Source organism: Ochlerotatus camptorhynchus, unplaced genomic scaffold (genome assembly GCF_037179485.1).
Source record: "Ochlerotatus camptorhynchus isolate MF236.1 unplaced genomic scaffold, CSIRO-AGI_Acam_v1.1 ptg000065l, whole genome shotgun sequence".
Classification (NCBI taxonomy): domain Eukaryota; kingdom Metazoa; phylum Arthropoda; class Insecta; order Diptera; family Culicidae; genus Ochlerotatus; species Ochlerotatus camptorhynchus.
Genome location: NW_027040555.1, coordinates 819805 through 843929, shown reverse-complemented (window position 1 = coordinate 843929; position 24125 = coordinate 819805). Strand labels below are relative to the sequence as shown.

At 39.3% G+C, this 24125-nt stretch overlaps 1 protein-coding gene across 1 annotated transcript in view; it reads left to right on the top strand.

Annotated features, from left to right (window-relative positions):
• Positions 1-1353: 1353 nt before the first annotated feature.
• LOC135697037 (uncharacterized) overlaps positions 1354-24125 on the top strand; it is a 39184-nt gene continuing 16412 nt past the window's right edge. The window contains exon 1 of the mRNA XM_065216609.1: positions 1354-1522. Within this exon, the coding sequence (XP_065072681.1) occupies positions 1354-1522 (169 nt within the window). The remainder of the gene's footprint in view (positions 1523-24125) is intronic.

The window sequence follows — 24125 nt, the reverse complement described above, 5'->3', positions numbered from 1 at the left end:
GGACGCAAATTATTTCATTTATCGAAATGATCGTCTTGATGAAGCCTGTAGATAAGAGGTAAAATACCAAAAAATACTACCAAAAAATATTCCCGCAATACCATTCCGATACCAAATTATGCAAATGCAATACCAAAAAATACCACACAGGTATTCTTTAGGTAAACAAATTTATCAATTTTTCTTATTTGCAAAGTATTTTGCATGCAATTTTTTGGTATTATTCTTTGGTATTTTACCACTTATGTCATGATGGTCAACACCAAATTTTAGTATCAGATCAAAATGAGGTAATCATTAGTTATTTTCTCCGGCTCAGGTACTGGTATTAGCTTAACCAGTCAAGGTCAAAAACACGTCGGAAAATTCGATAGTTAGCGAAAATTTCTTAGGTACTAATTTAGTAATTGGTTGATTTACATAGTTGCCTAGCCTTAACACATTCGGAGAATCTACTTAATCTATGTTAGTACTTATCTACGTTAGTCGATGTTTGAATATTGCTTACGGTTTTTTATTATTATTTGTGTAGTCCGTATCCGTGTTGATTCCAATTCCGCGGCTTGGGTGACCTTGGTACACTCCAAGGATCGGTTCACTCACCGTTGTTCACCTTGGTATATTCCAAGGGGTCCGTTTTTACATGCGCAAGTGGGAATACGCGGAATGGTTTCGTCGCGTCATCATCCACTTGGCAATCGCTAACGCAATATACCGGTAAAGTTAAGGTAATGGTCGCGTAGCGTTTTCTTTCCCGTACATTCAATTTTTTTTACTCGTTTTTTGGCAGACGCCCCACGTTGGGCGCCAATGCAACCGTTCGCGAAGAATGCTCGAGGTTCAAGTGAAACTCGGTGGCTTAAGCGCCACTCCCTTTACGAGAGACCACCGGTCGTGTTTTCTTTGCCCGACTTAGAGACTGATCCTCAGAGGACCACCCAAACGGTATCATTAACCCTTCCTCAATGAAATTCAAAACTTTAACGGAAAACTAATCTTTATCGAAAGTACACCTTTATCCGATCCATTTAACATCAGGGAAACCCGCAATCTCAAAGAAGTCCACAAATTATAGTCCCAATTTTCATTAGACCTAACGAACCAAGCTAAACCGAATGTGTCTGATGCGAATCCAAGACGAGCCCAAGAACTGAATGGCGAGCGAGTCAGCTAAAAAACCGTGACAGAAAAATAAGTAACTCAACGAAAAAACTTCAAATTTCAATCTATATTCACATCATTCCTTAACATTCATTCGGGTTGGACTAAATTCGGTTCAAAAAGCAAACTATTCATGGCCATGAAAAAAAAGTACGTACATACCTACGCAGGTTTTTTCGATGCGATGCGATGATGGCGACGGATGAATCGGTGATGGCGACGGATGGAGCGGTAATGGCGGCCGGTGACCTTACCAAGGTCCTAGCGATGGCGACTGTCGACCTTCCGACGACCTGTGATGATGGCGGCGGTCTCGGAATGTCGCCGATCAAGCTGCGGAAATGGCGTGCAACGACGAAAAGTGACCCGTGTGTGGTATGGCCGAAATTAGAGGTGCGGAGGTAGTGGCAGCTGGACGGAAGGCTTCCGATTTGCTTTCTAGAGAGCTGAGCATCGACGGAGTCGAGCATTTCCCGGGAGATTCGCTCCGCGGAAGAGAGAGACCACCGTACCGTCGCACTGCTTCGCGTACTATGTTTCCGCTATGACCGCCCTTTGGTTAAAATCCGAACCGAGGTACGCAATTGGCTTCGTACTTCTGCTGTCCGAGCTCTCGAATGTCACGGTCCCCGGGGTTGTAACGTAAAGGGGACTCTACCAACGGCTTTTGGCGACCCTTGGGGAACTAGCAAACTAGCGACTTCACGACACTCCGTTTATCTACCTACAAGAGGCGGGCCTTCCCAATGCACCGGGTCTTGTCCGAATCCAACGGATGGAAATGGCGGCCAAGTTGACGCCACGACAAACCAGACGGTCCGGCGACGATGGAAACCGAACACGCCGAAAATTCCAGCCCGTTGAACGAGCTTTTTGTATTTAGACACACTATTTACACAACGGTTTGAAACGCGAACTACTTGCTACAGGCAAGAAAAATCTTTATCTTTTTGATCGAATTTCACTGAGTTCACACTTGACTGACGAACTTGAAAACCGCGTCAAACAGCACTGCTTTCCAGCCGATTCGTTTCCGAAATACCAGAGACTAGAATTTCTTTTTTCTCAAGAAACCACGGAATTTCTTAAAGATAAAAGGATCGGATATGGCGCGAAAAATCAATGTTCGGATTTGCCATTTTACTCAGGTGTTCATTTGAATCCTATCTCTTTCACGTATTTCCCAATCTATAAACAAAAGCTACATCTGCTAGCTTGCTATAAAAGCTTCATACATACAAGCTCACTTTTATCTTGCCATAAAATTCCCGACAAATGTACGTATCACGTAGCTTTTTGCTACATTGTATTGGAAACGAATCACTCGTTTTTAATTGCATTGAAATTCTTAATTAATTACAAGGTTCAAATACTAACCATAGTTATTCTAAACTAAACTAAAAATTGAAATGAAATAAACGCACGACGTTACAATTTAATCTCGTATTCACGCAAGGCATCATAATTTGAAATTTATTGCTCCGAATCTACGTGGTCATATGCCAGCGAGGATCACAGTAGGACTGCTTAGCACCTTTATGGAAAAATGAAGTGTTTCACACAGCAATTGAATACTCAATCTTCGTACAAAATTCTTCTTCCTCCAGCGACTGGGAATACGAGGAAGTGCCGGAATACCATAAAGTAAATTACGAAGAAGCCAAACGTAGACTATGTACAATAAATTGGCAAAATTTAATAAGTATTGAAGGAAATGTCGATACTGAAGTAGAAAAATTTCACTCAATTCTTCAAAGCCTAATTTTAGAAACTTTACCATCAAAAAAAACAAGAAGAACACAAAACAATAAACTACCCGCATGGTTCAATCCACAACTGAAAAATTTAAAGTAAAAAAACAGAAAGCTCATAAACTATACAAAAAAGAAAAAACTGAAACCAATTTGCGAAACTATCACACCTTATGCAACCAATTAAATGCAGCCATCAACTCTGCATATGAGGACTATAACCGCAAAGTCGAAAATGAAGTCAAATCATGTCCTAAGAACTTTTTTAATTATGTAAACACGAAATTAAAAAGCAGCAATTTTCCTTCGCGAATGAATTTGGATGCAAATGTAGGTGAGAATTCTTCTGAAATTTGCAATCTCTTTGCAAATTTCTTCCAAGAAGTATACACCACATTTTCCGAAGAAGATCGTGACCGCGATTTCTTTGCATTCATTCCTGAAATTTCTAAAAACATTTCTGTCAACCAACTTTCTCAACATGAAGTCCTCAATGCACTAAAAAACTTAAACGCGTCGAAAGGGTCTGGACCTGACGGCATCGCACCCATATTTTTGAAAAACCTTTCTGAAGAACTCGCATTTCCTCTAGAGCGTCTTTTCAACATGTCTCTGAAAAATGGAAAATTCCCTGAAATTTGGAAATCATCTTATTTGGTACCTATTTTCAAATCAGGTGCAAAATCAGACATTCGAAATTATCGTGGAATTGCTATTATTTCTTGCATTCCAAAACTTTTTGAATCAATCGTAAACGGCAATATTTTTCTGCAGGTGAAAAATCTAATTACAAGTAAACAGCACGGCTTTTTTAAAGGTCGCTCAACTACATCTAATCTTCTAGAATATGTATCTTTCATTATTAAAGCGTTGGACAGTGGCAAGCACCTTGAAGCGCTATACACCGACTTTAGTAAAGCATTTGACCGCATCGACATACCATTATTAATCCTCAAATTGCAGAAAATAGGAATGGAGCCTGGACTTTTGAATTGGCTTCAATCATACCTAACACACCGTAAACAAATAGTTCGCTTTCAAAATAAACTTTCGGAACCAATTTCAGTCACCTCTGGGGTACCCCAGGGTTCTCATTTAGGCCCACTTCTTTTTATTTTGTACATAAACGACATTTCCTACATACTTAAAAAAATAAAATTGCTTGTATATGCAGACGACATGAAGCTCTTGTCTTGAAGCGATGCAGAAGAATTCCAGAATGAAATCAATATATTCCACACCTGGTGTAGTAAAAGTCTACTTCAACTGAACGTAAAAAAATGTACTGCAATAGCATTTAGCAGAAAAATTGAAACACCGCATATTGAAATATCATTAGGCAACCAAATAGTAGAAAAAAGCAAAATTGTAAGAGATCTAGGTGTAATCCTAGACTCCAAACTAACTTTTATAGAACATTATAATACTATCATTAGTAAAGCAAACAGAATGCTAGGCTTCATCAAAAGGTTCAGTCATAATTTCGAAGACCCGTACACTATTAAGCTATTATATATCACATATGTAAGGCCAATTCTGGAATACTGCCACCTAGTATGGAATCCATACATTTCCATACACAAAGAACGCATAGAATCTGTACAAAAACAATTTCTTTTATATGCTTTACGTAAATTAAATTGGACTGCATTTCCATTACCATCTTATGAAGCGCGCTGCATGCTCATCAATATACAAACACTTAAGGAGCACCGCCAATTTGCAATGCTTTTCTTCATCAACGACATTATTTCAATGCGCATAGATTCGGCAGAAATTCTCGTACAATTAAACTTTTACACACCTTGTCGATATCTTAGAACACGGAATTTATTTTCAGAAACATCGTACAGAACAAACTATGCAAAAAGTAGCCCAATCAATCGAATGATGCGCCTATATAATTTGCATTGCGGAACTATTGACATCACTATGTCCAAGCAGCAAATACAAACTAAGCTAAAACAGAATAGAATTAATGCATAGTATGTAAGTAAACATTGTAATAATCATTGTATGTAGTCTACACTGGCTTTACGAAATGGAAATAAATAAATAAAGATCTTTGGTTCTATACTAGGAATTGCAGGTAATATTGACTTTAAGCTTTAAAAATGTTCATCATTTCAAAAGATAACTCATTATATTTCAATTTCCAACTTCTATTCAAACCAATATAACCAGGTACCAACAACCCTAGAAAATTGAAGATTCATTTAAAAGATATTATTCTTGCTTTTTGCTTTTCGGTCTGACTATATGGATTGCCATAATTGTAGAGATGTTATTTGGAAGTTGTACAAATAATATGTTAAATTATATATTGGCATATACAAAATTATATTAGATGCAAGATAAAGTTATACATGGAGTTGTATAAAGTACCATATTGAATCATATGAAATCATACAATGTAGGAGTATTTTTCCACATGCACGGATATGGCCTCCAGATTTGTACGTATAGTTGAATTCTATGCACTTTATACGATTTATTTTTACCGAATAAAGATTCACTTAGCAGAGCAGCAATGCAGTAATGTGAACAAAATTGTTGGCTGGGTTATTTTCGATACAGTCCTTATATCCGAGGGTATGAAATTACATCCATTGGAATCACAAAAGGTAGCATGGCAATCCTCACACGTGCAATCGCGCGCGCAAGCTGCAGTGAGTTCCAGTTCAATTCACTCTTTCTCTCGCTCTTGCTTGATGGAACCCGCCGTTACTGTTGGAAGTGCGTAATGTTTTTATTACAACCCAAACACGTTTGAAATCCCGCTCGAGATGGGGGGTTGCGTCGGCTTACAGCGGAACAGCTGAGAACCCCCATAAACACAACAGCGTGGCATCCCACGGTAAGCGGCAGGAAAATCTCACCAAACACCAAGCAGCAGCTGTTTGGCCGCTGCTGAGCGGTTCGTACTTACCCGAACACTATACTCGGTGACGGCGCACGGCGGCACCGATACTACATTGGGGTGTCCTCTCACGTTCAAACCTTGGCCTGCCAAGCAGAAAGCAAGCATCAAGCGTTGTTGTAGAACCAAAGTGAGTGGCGAACGTTGTTAAGTGTAAGGTATTTCCACTAAATTTGCCGACATTGGCAAGCAGTTGTGTTCGACCATTCAACCAGAACGGTTCACTTACAGCGAGCGAGACTTATTGAAGCAACGCGCTTCGACCCGCGGTTATATTGCAAATCCTTCCTTCCCTTATTCTTCTATTTCTTCTTCTTCAGTTGGTGTGTGCGTCGTGTTTGTGTAGTTGACCCCCACCACCGTTTCTCCGTTGGACCCTAAACAAGTGTTTCGCCCTTTTGAATCAGGTTGTTTTGTTTGGGGTTTTGGGTCCGTGTAGTGGACTTCCAGCTGATGACGCTGTTGTGCGACGGAAAGTTGTTGCTGATGCTGCTGATAGTTGAATGAAGTTGAGAGGATTACAAGCGACAGGGTCCTGCCAATTAAGGAAGGTTTAATGTTTAAAGTTTTGAAGTTCGATCAGGATTGCTCGAGGCAACAATGTTGCATGTGTGAAGTGTGTTTAGGGCAAGGAGTTGTCGGTTCACGATCGAATTAACGGATAATGCAGTTCTCGTGCTGTATTGAACTGTGTGTGCATTGTAGAAGTACGAAACTAGTGGCGAACGAGAACTTTGAAGGAGGACACGGATCAGAAACTGGTTTTCAATGTTCGCATGGTGGTGCGGTTTAAAGTGTTTTAACAGGACTGTAAAAGTTAAGTGTGGTTCAAATTAAAGTTCATTAAAAATTAATAGCCTGTGCGAGGTGGATTGCAACCAAAACATGTCCGTCAACGGTTAAAATGCAACTTTCGCTCACATGTGTGGCATATCGTCCGACGGTATGCGCGCAGTATTAGCATCGGATCATACTTATTTGCCGTAGCATAAAATAAAACAGGCTTCAGAGGCGATCAGTGTATGGAATATGTCAATGAACAGTAAACGGTTCAATATATAAAATAAGCAACATATTATGCAACTATCATCGTTCTCTCCTTCGGTCTGGTCCTTATGGTGCGCCGGCAGTCGCAGCGAGCAAGTACCATTCATTGATGTTAGCAATTATTGTCAGGTAAACGAAAAAAAAAAAAGAGACAAACGAAGATATAAAAGGAACGAAATAAACCCTCGAAAGGTAAGCGAAACGCAATGTTAATGTAGTGAATAATTTATAAATTTACTAACGACAACAAGACGAAAGTAGGTACATATATGCGAACAGTGGATCAAGTGAAAAAATAAAGAATGATGAAAAATGGGTGAAGCGCAAAATCGGGAGAAATGAAGCATAAATAATCCGCCGATAAAAGCGCAACGACGAAAGTGAAGGCGAAAATAGTATTCCTCTATAGTGATCAAGAAGAGAGCAAAAAAAAAAGCGGTGTGCGCCTTTATATGCGATTTCATGAATGGATGAGAGTAGATGAATAATAAATAACCTCCAAGTGGTGGAAGCACGTGTGCAGCCTGAAGGTTTCGTTTAGTTCTCAAAAGTGTCGAGTTATAATAATTGTACATAAATTTATGCACATAATCATGTGTCATCTGCGCTGACGAATCTCAACTTGTGTGTGGCATAGTAAAGCTACAGTACGAGAAAATTTCACGTCGCAGATTGTTTGGGGGGATAATGCGCTCGGAAAATTGATAAGATAGAAGAGTCAATTTTCCAGTCTTTTTTAGAGACGAAGATTTTGCAGCTTTTCGTGAGAAGATTGAAAATAGGTGGTGCAAACACGTGCAAAGTAACCAAGACCGCTTAAAATTCGTAGTACACAGATATCGGACTTGGCGAAGGAAGATCTGGGTGTGGTGTGTGTTGGTATGTTGGGTTGGAAAATAAATGATGATTGAAATGGGAAAGGAGGTGCCGAAGTGAATTAATGCTGACAGATGTAGAGGGGCAGAATAAGCCGTCGTAGAACGTGTATGGAGAAAAAGGAAAAATGTGTGTCGGTAAACTACAGCTGGTGAAGATGCATTTCCACGGCTGGAGCTGGGAGTAGAAAATCCGACGGAGTGAAGTGGCTGCTTGACTGCAGAACCTGATCGAAGCTGTTTGTTTTGGTGGTGTAAGCGATTAGTCAATTCAGAAGTAAGTTATATTTACAACACTATACGATGTGGTGGGTGTTCGGTTTCATGAACTATAAAGTCGATTTTGCTTTTGCTTTCCATTCGTTTCGTCAGTCTTGCTGATGGGAGCTATTAATAAAGATTACTTTCGGTTCTATATGGGATTAAGCGAAGTCTTGTTTTTCAGTATCTTTTCGTGTTCCTCGAATACAAGGTATTTAAAGGTTAAGTGGGTTCCTCATTATAAAGTCATTATATATATATACTATAACTGTATTAACATTTGTTAATATGGTACTATTGCTACTAGGTCGTGATTAAAAGGACTTTGGGCATGAGGATACTTATTACTAAATCAGCAAGAATTTTAATGAATTTCCTTGATAGTGATCAATCTATTATTGCAGTAGTAAAATCAGCTTTTATAAAAAGTCATAAGGTACCCCGGGGCAAGTTGAAATACACGGGAAAGGTGTATCTCTTAGTGGAAGTGAGTAATCACTGTAATTATTTTTAATCCAGTAGTTTGCACTAACGCACAATGCCACTCAAAAATAATCACAGTGAATATCCACTTCATCCAATCATCCATTTAAAGATACGCTATCAGCTTGCCCCAGAGTACCTTATCGCCTTTACCACACAATTTTGAAGATTACCATGTATATATTTTTTCCAGTGATCTCATAATTTTTTGAAACAATTGCGTTTCTTCTTTCCTTTATTTAATGTCGGTCTCTGTTCCGCAATCTAGTGCCAATCACCGACGGACATTTCGAATGTGCAGGAAGGCAGCTTCCACACCTGCGTAGGATATCGCACCCATTCAAACACACATGGGCCGGAACCAACGGCTTTACTTCCCTTCGGAAGGAAGACGTGATCAGAGATTTTTATGCCTTAGAAAAATCCCACCGACCTCGGCTGGGATTGAACCCAGATCCATTGGGGTGAGAAAGCAGTAACGCTTACCACTACACCACCGTACAGTGGTCTAAAAGTGCCAAATCATGCATTTTTTAGTTTATGTAAATCCATATGAAGCCTTCGGAAAGCCCCTTCTTTTGAGTTTAGCCATATCATGATGAATCTTCCTAGCAGGAAGATCAAATTTTTTTTTGTTTGTTGAGATAGCAAAATGGTGTCTTGAACAAAGTTTTAGACAATATTAAACAAAAAAAATTTGCTTTTGATATCAATCCACTATCTCTTACGTTTACAGAGATATGTTATTTTTTTGGTAAGAGATATAAGAAAATCAATGTTTTGCAAGTAACTTTTCAGGAAGCATTTTGTCTTGGGAAGCAAGTCCCTATCTTAAGTATTTCTTAAGACATCCAAGGTTTTGACCCAAAATTAGCACTATTTCCAACGCTAACAGTTCGAAGTTGGGCAAAATTGGGCAAACCAGGCTAATTACATTTGAAAGTATACTTCAAATGCTGCCCAATGCATACCAAATCATAAGACTTCTTTTGTATTCTCTGCCGATCTGCTATAGGGTCACGACTTCCCGTATTATTGTGTCACTGTTGTTCTTTTTTTATATATAACGGAAATATGCATGATGAACATTTAAAAAAAATACTACCTCAAATGATTACTACCTATATCTCAATATAGTTATATTTCATCAACCATTTCATACAGTATCAAAGAAAAAAAATAATGGATCTAGATGGATTTAGATGGTCAAGTTTTAAACCCACCACAGCACTGGAGCTACTGTATACGGACGATCAAATGTAACATACTGTGGTAGCCACAGCACTGTTCTGTCAAAACTTCAGCATTTTCATTGATCGCTACCCATTTCCTCGTCACTTTCAGAACTGTCGCTTACTTCACTTTCACCATCGATGCATCGGTAGAAGGAACTAGAAGAGTTTGAGCAGATGCAGTGGACAAAGGCAGTTTTGCTTGTTTCGGAAGTGGTCTTATTGTTGAAATTAACGGGTCAGACGATTCAGAAGGTCGATGTTTGTTGCTGTTCGGGAGATTTTTCGTGTATGGTCCATCCGAAAGTGCCTTTTCTTGACTCCTGGGCCTCCTCAGATAACTGCCCAATTGGCACAAGAAAAGATTGTATGACCGTTGAGCCATGGATATATATTTTATGCACCGTTATAGACAAATAAAACCACGGGTATTCTGTTTGTTCAGTCAACCGGTTACTACAACAGACACCGAGAATCACATTCCGGGAAGAACAAGGACCACTGTTCGTTCAATCAATCGGTCACTACTACCGACACTGTGAATCACCTGCCGGGGGGAACAGAACCAATCCAGTCAATTGTTGGACACTACAATAGCCACCTGTCACCTGTCACGAGAAACAAGAATCACTGTTCATTTAGTCAACCGATCACTACAATAGACACTACGAATCACCTTCTTGTCCAGTCAACCGGTCTCTACAAATTAGAATTTGGAATCAAAACTTTTACTCTCGGTTTTACCGCACGCTGATTTGCAACGCATACCCTTTTTTGCATGCCTACTTCGATTTAAAACCAAGAGTAAGTGACGTACACGGTAAGAAAAAATACTCAAAATTAAGTTAAAAAAAACTCAACGTTGGGTTCTATCATTTGAGGTCCGCCGTTGAGTGAATCAGAAAAGCGGCGTTGGTTAAAATTTACTCAACTATTGAGTAATAATAAATGAACTCAAATTTAAGTTTATTTTCATTGAGGTTGCTTTAATGCGCCTTTAACCATTTCATTTTCACAAGCGTTGATAGACGAGTGGTCAACACACGGGCCCCGTAATCTCAACGTCCATGGTTCGTTTCCAGTCTGCTCCGTTTTATTATTTTTTTTTGTCAACTTGATCAACGCCAGGATTACTCAAAATTGAGTTTTCTTCTTTAACTTAATTTTACCTGCCCCACGGAAGCCACGTGATGAGTGAAAGGAACTCAATGTTGGGTACTTTTTTCTTACCGTGTATAAAGGAGCTGCTCTATGTATAAATGCAAGAAAACGATAATCTGTACACGGTTTACAATAATTTGGTAATAAGCATATCGGCAGAGAATACTAAAGAAGACTAATGATTTGGTATGCATTGGGCAGCATTTTGAGTATGCATTCAAATGTAATTAGCCTGGTTTACCCAATTTCGCCCAAATTCAAGCTGTTGGCCTTGGAAATAATGCTGATTTAGGGTCAAAACCTTGAATATATTAAGAAATATTGAAGTTAGGGACTTGCTTTCCAAGACAACATGGCGTATTAAAAAAAAAACAAACAGTTGTGTAGAACATAGTAATGTCGAAAAATTGCTCCTCTAAAGTTATTTGCAAAACATTGATTTTCTGAAAGCTCTTACCAAAAAAATAACATATCTTGGTAAACATAAGAGATAGTGGGTTGACGTCTTGAGCAAAAATGTTTGTTTTAATATTGTCTAAAACTTTGTTGAAGACCCCATTTTGCTATGCTGCCAACAAACAAACAAAAAGTAAGATTTGTCATTTCCCTGCTTGGTAGATTAATCATGAAATGGCTAATCCCATAAGAAAGGGGCTCTTTAAGTGCACAAACTTCTCCGAAAACACTATATGGCTCAAATGGACCTTTTTTTTGCATAAACCGGCGACGGCTCACAATTGCGTTTGTTTTAGATCTTTGTTTTCATAAAAGATTTCATAAAATTTTTGAAAAATCTTCAATATGTCGTTTCTCGTTGTACAAAAGTGCATCAACTTTTGACCTGCATAGGGTTTTGAGTTATACCCCCGTTAAAATTGGCCATTCCACGGTCTTGTGCAGCGTTTATTCGTTCTTACATGGATCGCAGTAATTCGGAAAATTTGGACACAAGTTGTCATTATTTTAAGCAAATTTGAACTGAATCAAATGCTAAAAATAATGACGGAATTATCAGAATTGATCTAAAACTAGAACTTATTCAAATCATTTGAAAGATGCTACAAATTATAATATGTTTTCAATCCAAGTTAATTTAAAATATTTTCAATTTCCTTATACAAAATCGAACAATAGGATTCCGTTTTTGTTACGGTTCTGACATGTTCCGGTTTTAGGCAACAAACGCATTCGCTTTTGGCAAATAAAAAAACTTCCTGTGATAGAATCAGGTAGATTTCCTTGAACAATCTACATGACTTAAAAGGTAGATCTAAGGAATTTTGAGGACGAGTCTGAGACTTTGAGCACTTCTACTATGATCGGTGAATTTTGGTGCTTGTTGGGAGGAATACAAAAGCTTGTACATTGGACTTCGAGAGCAATATTAATAAATTTCCAATAGAGAGTAATTTCAATAGACTTTAAAGACAGGCTGAGAAAATTATTGCTGTTTTCATAATTTGCACATCTATTTCTTCTGGATATTTATTTCGTTGTCAAATAGAGCAGTTTCACGCCAAATGACGAATCGAAAAGACTCGACCTTCTTCGATCTGAATGAAACTTTGCATAACTGTTTGTTATAGGCAATATGGTAGGTCAACTTTACAACCCCCTGTTCCCCACTGCTCTTTCATTGCGTATTAAGGTCCCCAACAACTGTGCAAAGTTGTGTACAAATTTGGTTATAATCTCGATTTGCGAAGAATTTTAAAATTTATATGGGAAAATGAATGAGATGTACCTCAAATTTCACCAAATTCCGAGCTTAGATTGACTTTTTTTTATTATAGTCACTTTAACGCTCTTGGGTCATTCGTGACTTGGTGAGATTTGAACTCGTGACTTTGGCGTGAGAGGTATGGATTTAAACCACTACGCCGGGGTCGCCCCCAGCTTAGATTGAGAATACTATAAAAAAAAACAACTTTAACGAACCCCAAGCTCCTCCCCTGATCCTATCCTTCGAAAAAAAAATAATAAAAATATAAAAAATAAATAAAATGTACCCCTCTAACCTCGGGTAAGCCGCGAGTATTCGGCCCAACACCTACTAAACATGTAAATAAGTGATTTAGTTAAAAACAATGACCAATGAATTATCGACTCCGTAAAGCTAACACTATTGAGCCTAGATATAGCTTTGTCGAAGACTGCAAATCGATTTGTTTTTTGTACAAAAAGTAAGAAAACTTTCATTTTAGACCAAGTGTTCCACACGTACCTACAAGCTCATATATGTATACGCTTGCAGGTATGCTCGGAGAAATAGGTCTAAATTAACACTTCCAACACGATACTTATCTTACCAATCAGGCTAAGGCCTTGTTGTCCTCTGCTGTCCGTCGTCTCCACTCTACTCGATCCAATACCTTCCATTCGAAAACACCAAGGGCGCGTTGGTCCTCCACGAGCATAGTCCAGGTCTCGTGACCGTAGAGGACCGCCGGTCTAATCAGCGTCTTGTAGACAGTCAACTCCGTGCGGCGGCGAATTTTATTCGACCGGAGCGTCCTCCGGAGTCCAAAGTAGGCACGATTTCCTGCCATAATGCTTCTTTTAATTTCTCTGCTGGTATCATTTTCGGCGGTCACCAGTGAGCCCAAATACACGAACTCATCGACCACCTCGATTTCGTCACCGTCAATCTGAACTCGGGGTGGGAGGCTACATTGTCTTCCCTAGAACCTCTTCCTTTCATATATTTTTTCTTTGATGCGTTGATGGCAAGTCCAATCCGCCTAGCTTCAGCCTTCAGTCTGATGTACGTTTCCGCCACCGTCTCAAAGTTCCGTGCCATGATGTCAATGTCATCGGCGAAGCCAAGAAGCTGGATGGACTTCCTGAAGATCGTGCCACTCGTGTCTATCCCAGCTCTTCTGATCACACCTTCTAACGCGATGTTGAACAGCAGACACGAAAGTCCATCACCTTGCCGTAACCCCCTTCGAGATTCAAAGGGACTCGAGAGTGTCCCCGATACTCGAACAACGCACATCACTCGATCCATCGTCGCCTTGACCTATCGCGTCAGTTTGTCCGGAAATCCGTACTCGTGCATAACCTGCCATAGCTGATCTCGATCGATTGTGTCGTATGCGGATTTGAAATCGATAAACAAATGTTGTGTGGGCACGTTGTATTCGCGGCATTTCTGCAGAACCTGCCGAATCGCGAAAATTTGGTCCGTGGTAGCGCGGGCACCCATGAATCCCGCCTGGTATTGCCCCACGAACTCTCTTGCAAATGGTGACAGGCGGTGGCATAGAATTTGGGGGAGTACCTTGTAGGCGGCGCTCAGCAGTGTGATCACGTGGTAGTTGCAGCAATCCAACTTGTCCATCTTTTTGTAGATCGTGCATACGACACCTTCCATCCACTCCTCCGGTAATATCTCCTCCTCCCAAATATTGGCAATTACCCAGTGCAGCGCTCTAGCCAGTGCTTCACCACCGTATTTTAATAGCTCACTTGGTAGTTGATCTATGAGTTGCTTTGTTGTTCTTCAGCCGACCGATCTCCTCGTCAACTTCTTGAAGATCAGGGGCCGGTAGCCTGTCGTCTTCTGCGCGTGCTCCAAGGTCTGTTGCTGTGCCACCTTCGTTTTCTGCTGCTTCACCGTTGAGGTGCCCAACTTCCAACACGATGCTTCTGGTAAAATGTATAACGGCAAACTTGCAATGTGATTTGATTTCTTTATTATAGAGACTTTCAACTTGCAATGTTTGAAAAATCATAGCAACAAATTTCAAATCTATTTAAACCATTTGAAACTACGTACTTTAAAGATTTAATTGGTATCAATAGATTTAATATCTGTTGATAAATTGCTGAGCAATGATTTTCCAAACATTACTTATTTGCCGTTACACATTTTACCAAATGCATCATGTTCGGAGTGTTGATATATTAACAACTTTTTTTTCTCAGAAGTCAATCCATTTGCAGTCTTCGACAAAGTTGTTCTGCATAGTATTCTCTATCTTTTCCCGAGGTTATGTGAAACTAAAGCAATATTTTAATTTATGGCTAGCAAATGAATAGGTTCGTTTCGTTTCCCATACTGCTCAAATAGGGACGTATTTGTGTTACTCCGGAGCATTTCCAGCCCAACACGCTAAAAAAATGTCAGTTTTGTCTCGACCTCTTCCCATTTGATCCGGATTTGTTAAATCCGCATTCTGAAACATATCAGCGCCGGGTATCTCTCCTTAAACAATGCATAAATTAGATTTTAAATATCTCCAAATATGTATACAGTATTTACCACTTGTGCGTAGCCAATTTTTCTCTTTTCGAAGCTGTCACATTAGAACAAAGGCTACACGGCCAATCATTCTAACTCAGTGACTGAGAATAATTGACTCAGAGAATTTTCTTTCCATGAAAAATGAAGAACATCGACATGAATTCGATCGACTTTTTTCATTTGTCAACTTGTCACTCTTAACATGTTTACCCATTTTTGGGTAGGTTCAGTTTTGACCGATCTGGGTTGATTCTACCAAGATTTGGGTAGTTTTGAAATAGCGTGTAATGAGTATTCGATGAATACGTCAAAAAAATCTACCCTTCTTGTTTCTGTAGATGAGTAAAATGTACCCATTTTGTTGATGTGTGTTTTGTTTCATGGGGCTACCTGGCATTAAACCAATTATGTCCTATAAAAATCCTAAATAATTGAAACACGTCATACTCTTTATTGTTTTTTTTAACTAGTTTGTTTATTTGGAAGGCTCAATCGTGTTAGCTTTACGGAGCCGATAGTTCATTGTTCTTTGTTTGTAACAAAATTCACTTAATTCTATGTCTAGTAGGAGTTGGGCCGAATACTCGCGGCTTACTCAAGGTTAGAGAGGTACATTGTCGAAGGATAGGATCAGGGGAGGAGCTTGGGGGTAAGGTTTCGTTGTCTCATCAGAGCGTTGTCGCCAGTATGAATGGTAGTGCGGTTCTACACAGCAAAAAAAAATGTAATATCGATCAACGTAATTCAAGCTGATGTATGAAATAATGATGTAATAGCAAAACGCAGATACAATATTACATCAATGGATGTAATTTTGTTCGCAAAATCGATGTACATCGTACAATGTGATATTACACAACCGATGGATTGACCTGGTTGCAGCAGTTTCGATGTAATATTCAACAACTTTTTTTGCTGTGTAGTTTCGTCTGTAGTTCGACCGGCTATGGTGGGTGACCAGTGTCATACTCTTTATTGTATATAATAACAATAATTATAACATATCCGAGTTCCGAGGCATAAAGTTGTCCTTGCGAAAGAACACTTTTAGAACTCGATCCAGTTAACTGCTAGTTGGTCCGCGAGAGATGCTGCTCAACGCACAGGTTCACTTTTCCCTTTCTAGAGTTTTTCCACATAACATATGTGGAACTCGATCATCAAAAATCGACCCCATTTCAGTGATTTCAAGTGGTATAGAACGTCAACGGCGCCGGTGGTGTAGTGGTAAGCGTGATTAGCTCTTACCCCAGCAGGCCTGGGTTCAATCCCAGTCGGCGCCGCCGGGATGTTCTGAGGCATAACATCTCTGATCACGCCTTCCTTTGGATGGGAAGTAAAGCCGTTGGACCCGGTTCATGAGTTGATGGGTTGATAGGTAGGGTCCAGGTGTGGGAGCTGCCTTCCTGGCACGTCGGTAGCATTGGTGCTCAGCACGGAAAACAAGATCGACGGAAAAAACAAACCAAAGGAAAAAAAAAAGTGGTATAGAAGGACATCGATCTGTCAAATTGATTATACAAGCTGTAAAATGAGAAAGAAAATCAAGGGGTTTGTCAATTCTTTTGAATGATTCTACCGTGGTTTATAATTCTATGTGTTCCTAGCGCTCCTGAACTCATGTCTTACTATTTCTTAACCATTTATGTGCTTTATTTATAATTATATAGCTAACTTTAACAAATTAATCACCTTGATTCACACAGCAAAACTGTGGTAAACTTAGAAGAAACATGTATGTAACATCTTTGAACACAATATTATTATTGTATAATTAACAATATTTTAACATACCACGGACAAAATGATAGTTTTACACCTATTCAACGTAATCCTCAAATCATCGAATTGTTTGCATTTAATTATATTCAATTAACATAATTTCCGTCATAAATCCAATGCAAACCAATAAGACGAATAAATAATGCATCTGTAAATAGGCAATATTACTGAATAACAACACTCTTGATTGGCTTCTGACCAACTTGAAAATATTAGCTAAAAAATCCTTTGAAAAGCCCCTTGTCGAGCTAGTCGAAAAAAGAATGCCCATACGTCAAACTCCGTCAAGCATTTAAACAGCGGACGAGCACCATCTCATTACGCATTACCGTGACTGACAATTCGCCTCTTCGGTCACTCTATAACTCTTCACTCCATGGGTAAAATTTTATCCATTTAATGGCTAGTCCCAGTTTCCCTCGAAAATGCTTACTTTGTAGTCATTATTGGGTATTTTGCGGTTACCGTGTATCGCCGTCAACACCAATGCTTGCTTTCGTATGGGCCAATGCTGCAAACGTAAACAATTACTTTTTGTGTGATTTTCTCGAAAATGAAAACTCCTTCAAGAAAACCAACTGTGTAGAGAAAGAGTCCTCCTATCCTATAAAATTAGTGCTTACATGGATTGACTTTGACCTACGAGACATTTACGAAAAAAGCCATTATTTATGTTTTCGACATTGACGAGTGCACGGATGGATTTGAGTTCACTCACTCGACAAAAAGTGACACAACAGCGGGGCCCTGTTTACTAAAAATGAACACATATGTGTTCATTATTAGTAAACAGGGCCCCGCTGTTGTGTCACTTTTTGTCGAGTGAGTGAACTCAAATCCATCCGTGCACTCGTCAATTGGTCTTTATGAATGCTCAGTGTCATTGGCGTAGCTAGAAAATTTACCTGGGAGGGCCTAGATAATTCTAGAGGGGGCCTAGGTAATTCTGGAGGGGGCCTAGATAATTATTGAGGGACCTAGATAATTCTTGAGGGGGCCTAGATAATTCTTGAGGGGGCCTAGATAATTCTGGAGGGGGCCTGGCCCCCCTGACATCCCCATTAGCTACGCCAATGCTCAGTGTCGATATCACGAAAATTTTATTTTGACAGATCGATGTCCAACTATGCCAGTTATACCCTGGGGGGGGGACGTGCTGTCAAATCAGCCTACTGATCATCTTGTATGAAACTGGTTCCAAACGTAAACAAACGCTGTAGGTTTCTTATGGCTTGTTTACGTTTGGAACCAGTTATGCGAGGTAGGCGACGATTGTTCGTATTTGACAGCCACCTACCCCCCTTGGTTATACCACTGAGGCAAAACAAAAAAGGGGTCAGATTTGAGTCAACTTTTTGCATGAAGTTCCACATATGTTATGTGGTTCTTCGCTAGCGTGAAACGGAACACATTTTCAAAATACGTGTCCTAATTTTCATCATGATTGCACCCTGGATTGCACTTATGATTCTTACCTCGTAACAACCGGTTTCAAATTCCTATAACGACGATTTTTTAAATGGTTTCGGTGAGTATTGTCTCGAATGAAACACACAATACTCGCTTTGTGAATGATCACAACACTCTCTTATTAAAAAAAAAAAAACTTAAACACTTTGGGTCAGCCCTGGGCTGGTTCGTCTCCTGAATCTTTGGGTCTTCACTTGGTCAGAGATGTGTGGACGTTGATTGAAAACATGTTTGTACCCATTCTTTTTTTGCAGAAGACATTTACTCAAATGGGGAAAAAGTACCCGCTTTTCGTTTTTTGAAAATACCCTTTTTTGACCGATTTGAAGATCGAAGTGTGCTCTGCGGACGTGAAAAATGTCCGAGTGTCAAATTTTCGGCTTAATTTTTTCTGTGATTGATTTTTCATCACGTTTTAGCCCGAAACAATGTGCCACTCGATAACATAGTTCTAGAAAAGAACTTTAGTGCAAAGAAAGTACCTACAAGTGATCGGCTGAAATGCAATTCAAAGTGTTTTTATCAGCATCCTTTTCGTCAGAGCTGTTATTAGGTGATTGGCACGCTAGCCCGATGATTCTGATTGGAGGTGAATTGAGCAAGAGTTTCTTTGAAGATTAGGAGATGCAATAGTCTTCCAAGTTTTTGCTTCACGGGCAAACCATCGTTCATTTGGTGAGTTCGTTCCTGTTTATATATTCACCTGTTTAGGTTTCTACAACTTTGTCTTAGACATCATTTCGAAGAGCCGCTTTTGTGCTGTATTTTGATGAGAAATCAAATGTCGAGCGCGCTATTGTCAAAGGTTGGAAACGAGTGGGTATGGCCAAGTTCCAACATAAATTTACCAATTGATTCATTCGGCAAGAGAGTCGTCCAAGCCCTTTTTATGGTTTTAGATGTTTGATGTTTTGTTCTTGAAAGTTCATGTGCTCATGATTTGCCTGAAGAATGTTTGAACTAGTTTGGAAATAACCCGGGAAAGTCTTGGAAGTTCCTTTGGTTCAACAGTAGTGCAGCAGAACAGTAAGAGTACAAAATTATGAGATCTTCGCTTTATTTTCATTTATGGGTCATTCCAGTTCAAGTGGGTACAGAATTTATAAAAAATAGTGGTCGATGTCACCGATTTGAGCCAAACTTGGCCAAAACGCTTATTTTGGCATTCTGAACAAGCGCCTTTTTTTATTTTGCTCTAAAGTGCCAAGATTCTTCTGGATTTTCGAGATTCTGGTATTCAAATTGCCAAAAAATTGCCTATTTTTACCAGGGGTGGGATTTTTTATTTCTTAATATTTTGGGCTCAAACTTTCACCAAACTTTGAAAAACTCTTCTTTTTGATGAGTTTCCAAGGGGAAATGATTTGGACAAACAGTTTTTGAGATGAGTAAGTATTTAATATTTTATATTTTTCTTTAATTCCTTCACGCCGATGGCACAATAATATTTTTATGTTATGTTTCACATGTTCTGGAGGATTCTCATTATATGAAATCATAACTAGCTCATTTATTTAGTTCTGTCCATAATTCAATTGTGGTCCTACAAGTGAAAAATACGTTCCTATGGGATACAACGTTGTGATTTAGAAGTAGGGTTTTTGATCTAATTTCCGTTCTACTAAGCACAACCCGCGCTTTACCTCTCTTTTCTGAACGAATTTAAACAAAAAATGGAATATTTATGTCAAAGATGACTTCTAAATTCATTCACCTTTCCATACGTACCCTTGGATTTGAAAAAGAGTTACAAATTGTTGAGATATTGTTTAAAATCGAACATTGCTTCTTGATTCTAAATTCGTTCTACGAGTTTCAATTCCGTCCTAACGCATTGAAACGCCATTAGATTTTCTTCGTCCTACGGATAAACGTAGAAAAAGAGGATTTGCTAGGAGCGCTTCTTTTGTTTTGGGAACAATGAGCGTAAATATTCATATAATGCGCTCGAACTGGATTTATGTTGTAGCTAATGAACTTACGCATCAGAACAAACGTATTATTGATTTGTGCATGGTGAAATCATTGATATTATTGATCTTTTCTGATCGATAGAACGGAAATGGGCGATTGCGACGAAGTAGTGCTCTACCCTACGATGAAATCAGATAGATTAGCTGGTATATAAAATTTCATTTGTGGATGACAGCTGCTACTTGAATATTACCCTTAATTATTTATTTTTAGCGGTGTGCGAAGCCATCTGTTTTGATCAATAATAATAACGCATATATAACAAAAAAAGGATTGAAATAAAAAGACGGTTATTTAATTCTAATAGCAACTTTATAATTGTAAAATTGCAAATGTTAATAAATGTGTAATGTTTATCATAGCACAATAAAATTAACATATAATTACGTGATTGGGTTAAGGTTCAGATACGCCCTAAGTTTTCATCCTACCTCAAGGTTTTGCCAATGCCTAGGGAAATACTAATTCTTGTTGTTCTTATTAAATATTAATTCTCAGTAAGTATGACTCTAATTATCTGTCAAATGTTCATCAACACATGAACCCGACTCCATTCGACATTGTTTTTAGTAACAGGAAGATAACTATTTTATGGCTGAACAAATAATGTTTAATCATAAGTAAAACTTCATTTTGTTTAAGAGATCCTTGAACATGTTTTCTATAACTCTGTTCCGTATAATGTATCCTACATCCCTGCTTACGTAATTTCTTTATCATGAGAATTCCAACAGCCTGTCTGTGGTTCGCTGCAACAACAGCAGAAACAATAACACAGAGACCAAGGTATCTACACGAGCTCATGATGTCTGCCAACTAGCAGATAGGCGCCGACCCGGATTGTTTTGTGGCATCAAAACGCATTTCCTTCCTACCTTTACTCTTCCTTCACACACGGAGCAGCGAGATAAAAAAAATCGATTCCCCATCCCATCTGTTCCCAATTTCATCCGTAGGTCAAGTACATGCATCCAACCATACGGGAGTTCGTATATACCGACTACGGTATAATAATTCGAAGCCAGAGTGGAAAAGCCGTTCGCAGTGGATCCAAGTAGATCTACGTTGACTTTGTTCAATTTTCAATGCAAGAAAAGCAGAATCAGTATAGTACCAGACGCTCATTCCACTAACGACCCTTATTTTGGCTTCGTGTTAATACGCGCACATAGGGTGACTGATCCTACACTAGGGGTATTCGGCGACGTAACTGTAATAAATCTAAATTCACCTAACATTGTGAACCTTACTAGTTTTGATAATCATTAGTTTCTTGTAGTAGTTCCCCAAGTAAATTATCAAAATCCTGGGGAAATGCGATGTTCCAATGCTTATCCCGGTTATTCGCCTTTTGAATTAATGATATACGACTGCAATAGGGCCTACAAGTTGTATATTAGCCGTTTGTCAGCCACTATCTAGTCAAAAGGTAAATTTGTGGTTTATCGCATAGTTTAGGGACATTAGTTGCAGTTCAAAGCAATTCAGTTCTATAAATCCACGGAAAAATGCTTTGGGTAATTTTACCCCAGGAGTCCATTTCATAGCGTTCTGATCTAAGAGCCAATCTAGAAGATAGGGTGAATATAGGACCCGTAACCCTACGTAAATATGATCGTACAAGCGCGATGCCAGATTATAATAATTTAATTTTTACCGCTCGTTCAAGGTACTGGTAAATCACGTCCGTTTGAATCTTGGATTGAATTTTTCTCGAGCGAAATGAGTTATGGTTAATTTCTATTTTCCTCCCCTGACGTAGGCGCTGATTCGTCCTTGTTTGTAATTACTGCGTCCAGTATGATTCAATGACCGTTGTTTATGGGGAAAATATTTTGACCACGACTAAATTATAGGACCGGTTTTATAGCAGATTTCTTAACAGTCATTAATTTGGGGATGCCGAAACTGTATATTTAATGTGTGGAAATTCCCCATACAACGAGTACAATCTTCTTTTGGACGGCACAATTACGCCAAATTGAGCAACATTCTCGCAGAAATTTGCAGCCGGTCCCGGCAAAACGAGCATGAAAATGGCCATTTGGCGCGCTCTGCTGTTCATTTTCTCGTTTTCGCCGTCTAGGCTGGAAGCAGATTGGCAGCAAGCGAGGTGTTGATTCGTCTCTCCTGGCTCCTGGCACTTCTATGAAAACGCCAACCCACCGCCACACACCTCACCACTGCTGTCTTGACCTATAAATCCATTTTGACGGTTGGTGGTTACGACTGACGACGACGGCAGTTTACAAACTTTTCCTTACATCCCTTGAGTTCATTGGATGAGCTGCGAATCGACGCATGTGGGTGAGTGGGTGAATTGGAGTACTATATGGAGCGGCAAGTCCTTCATCTAATAAAGTTAGAGAGGGTTTTCTGGTATCCGGTCCGGCGGCGATATGGTATTTTCTTTGTGAGTATACTTTTTCTTTTGGCTCGTATCCGTTCGAAAACGTGATCGCAGCCGGGCAGACTCCGTGGCTTGGTTGGTTGCAAGTTATTGTAGCTATCAGAGTTCCGTAGATTTCCTAATTAAAGAAAAGAGCGTATAACCGTAATTAAAAAAGCATCGTAAATGAAAATCTTTCTTGTTTTATAGAATTATTTCATCGGGGGTCATGCGGCTGCTTGGGCTACGTGGCAGAAACGGGGCTGGACATGGAACAAATAATAGCCGGGCGTGACTTGCTCGTAAGTTAAGCGATAACGTATTTTACACGCTTGATGATGTCAAAGAGAACAAGACAGAGGGGATTATTGTGCCAGGTTGCTTCATAAAATTAAATCACTTATGGCTTAGAGTGACAGGTCAGGTGCGTGCTAATTGTTCCATTTAATACAGATTACAACATCAGCTAATTGAGTATTTTCTGTCACTCGTACACTTTAACAACGGTGAATAATGAAATTGTGATTTTTTTCTGTTGCTGTTGAACGTGTAATAGTTCGCACATCTGTTCATGTACGATTCTATATCTAGGTTAATTGAATGATGGGTTTTATCAGCTGGCTTATCGCTTGCAGTGCCCTAGTTTCTGTTTGCAGATTGTGATTGTAAATAGTTATCTGTATGGACTTGAGCAAATTATTTGTGAAATCCCGCTTTTTGTTTGTTATCAAAGGATTGAATGAAAAATTGCATGTTCTAGCTTCATGTTTCCTTAGCGCAGTCGGTAAAAGCGCAGCTATAACCAAGACCATTCTAGAGGCGACTGGGTTCGATTCCTGGTCTGGTCTAGGTTTTTTTTTGTTGAAACCTTTTCTTGATTTTCCTGGGCATGATTTTACTTATCTTGTTACACAATTATAATAATGCAAAAATGGCACTCGCTTAGAATGCTCTCAATTAACAACTGTGGAAGTGCTCAAAGCACACTAAGTTGAGTTGTGAAGTTCTCGAAAGGCTACGTTTTTTCCCTTGATTTGTTTTCCGTACAAATGCTACCGGTGCCAGGGAGGCAGCTCCCACACATGGACCCTACCTATCGACCAATCAACTCATGGACCAGGGATCAACGGCTTTACTACTACTGATCAGATATTTTATGTCTCAGAAAATCTCGACGAACCCGACTGGGATTGGACCCAGGTCCTTTGGAGTGAGAGGCAGTCACGCTTAACACTACACCACCGGCGCCACTTGATAAAGACTTCTACGTGTGATAAGTCTTTGTACGGATATTCATCACAAGCGGTGCTACAAAATCAAACATTTACAATGTGCAAGGTGAAATATCATAACGGTCACCATTCAGTGAA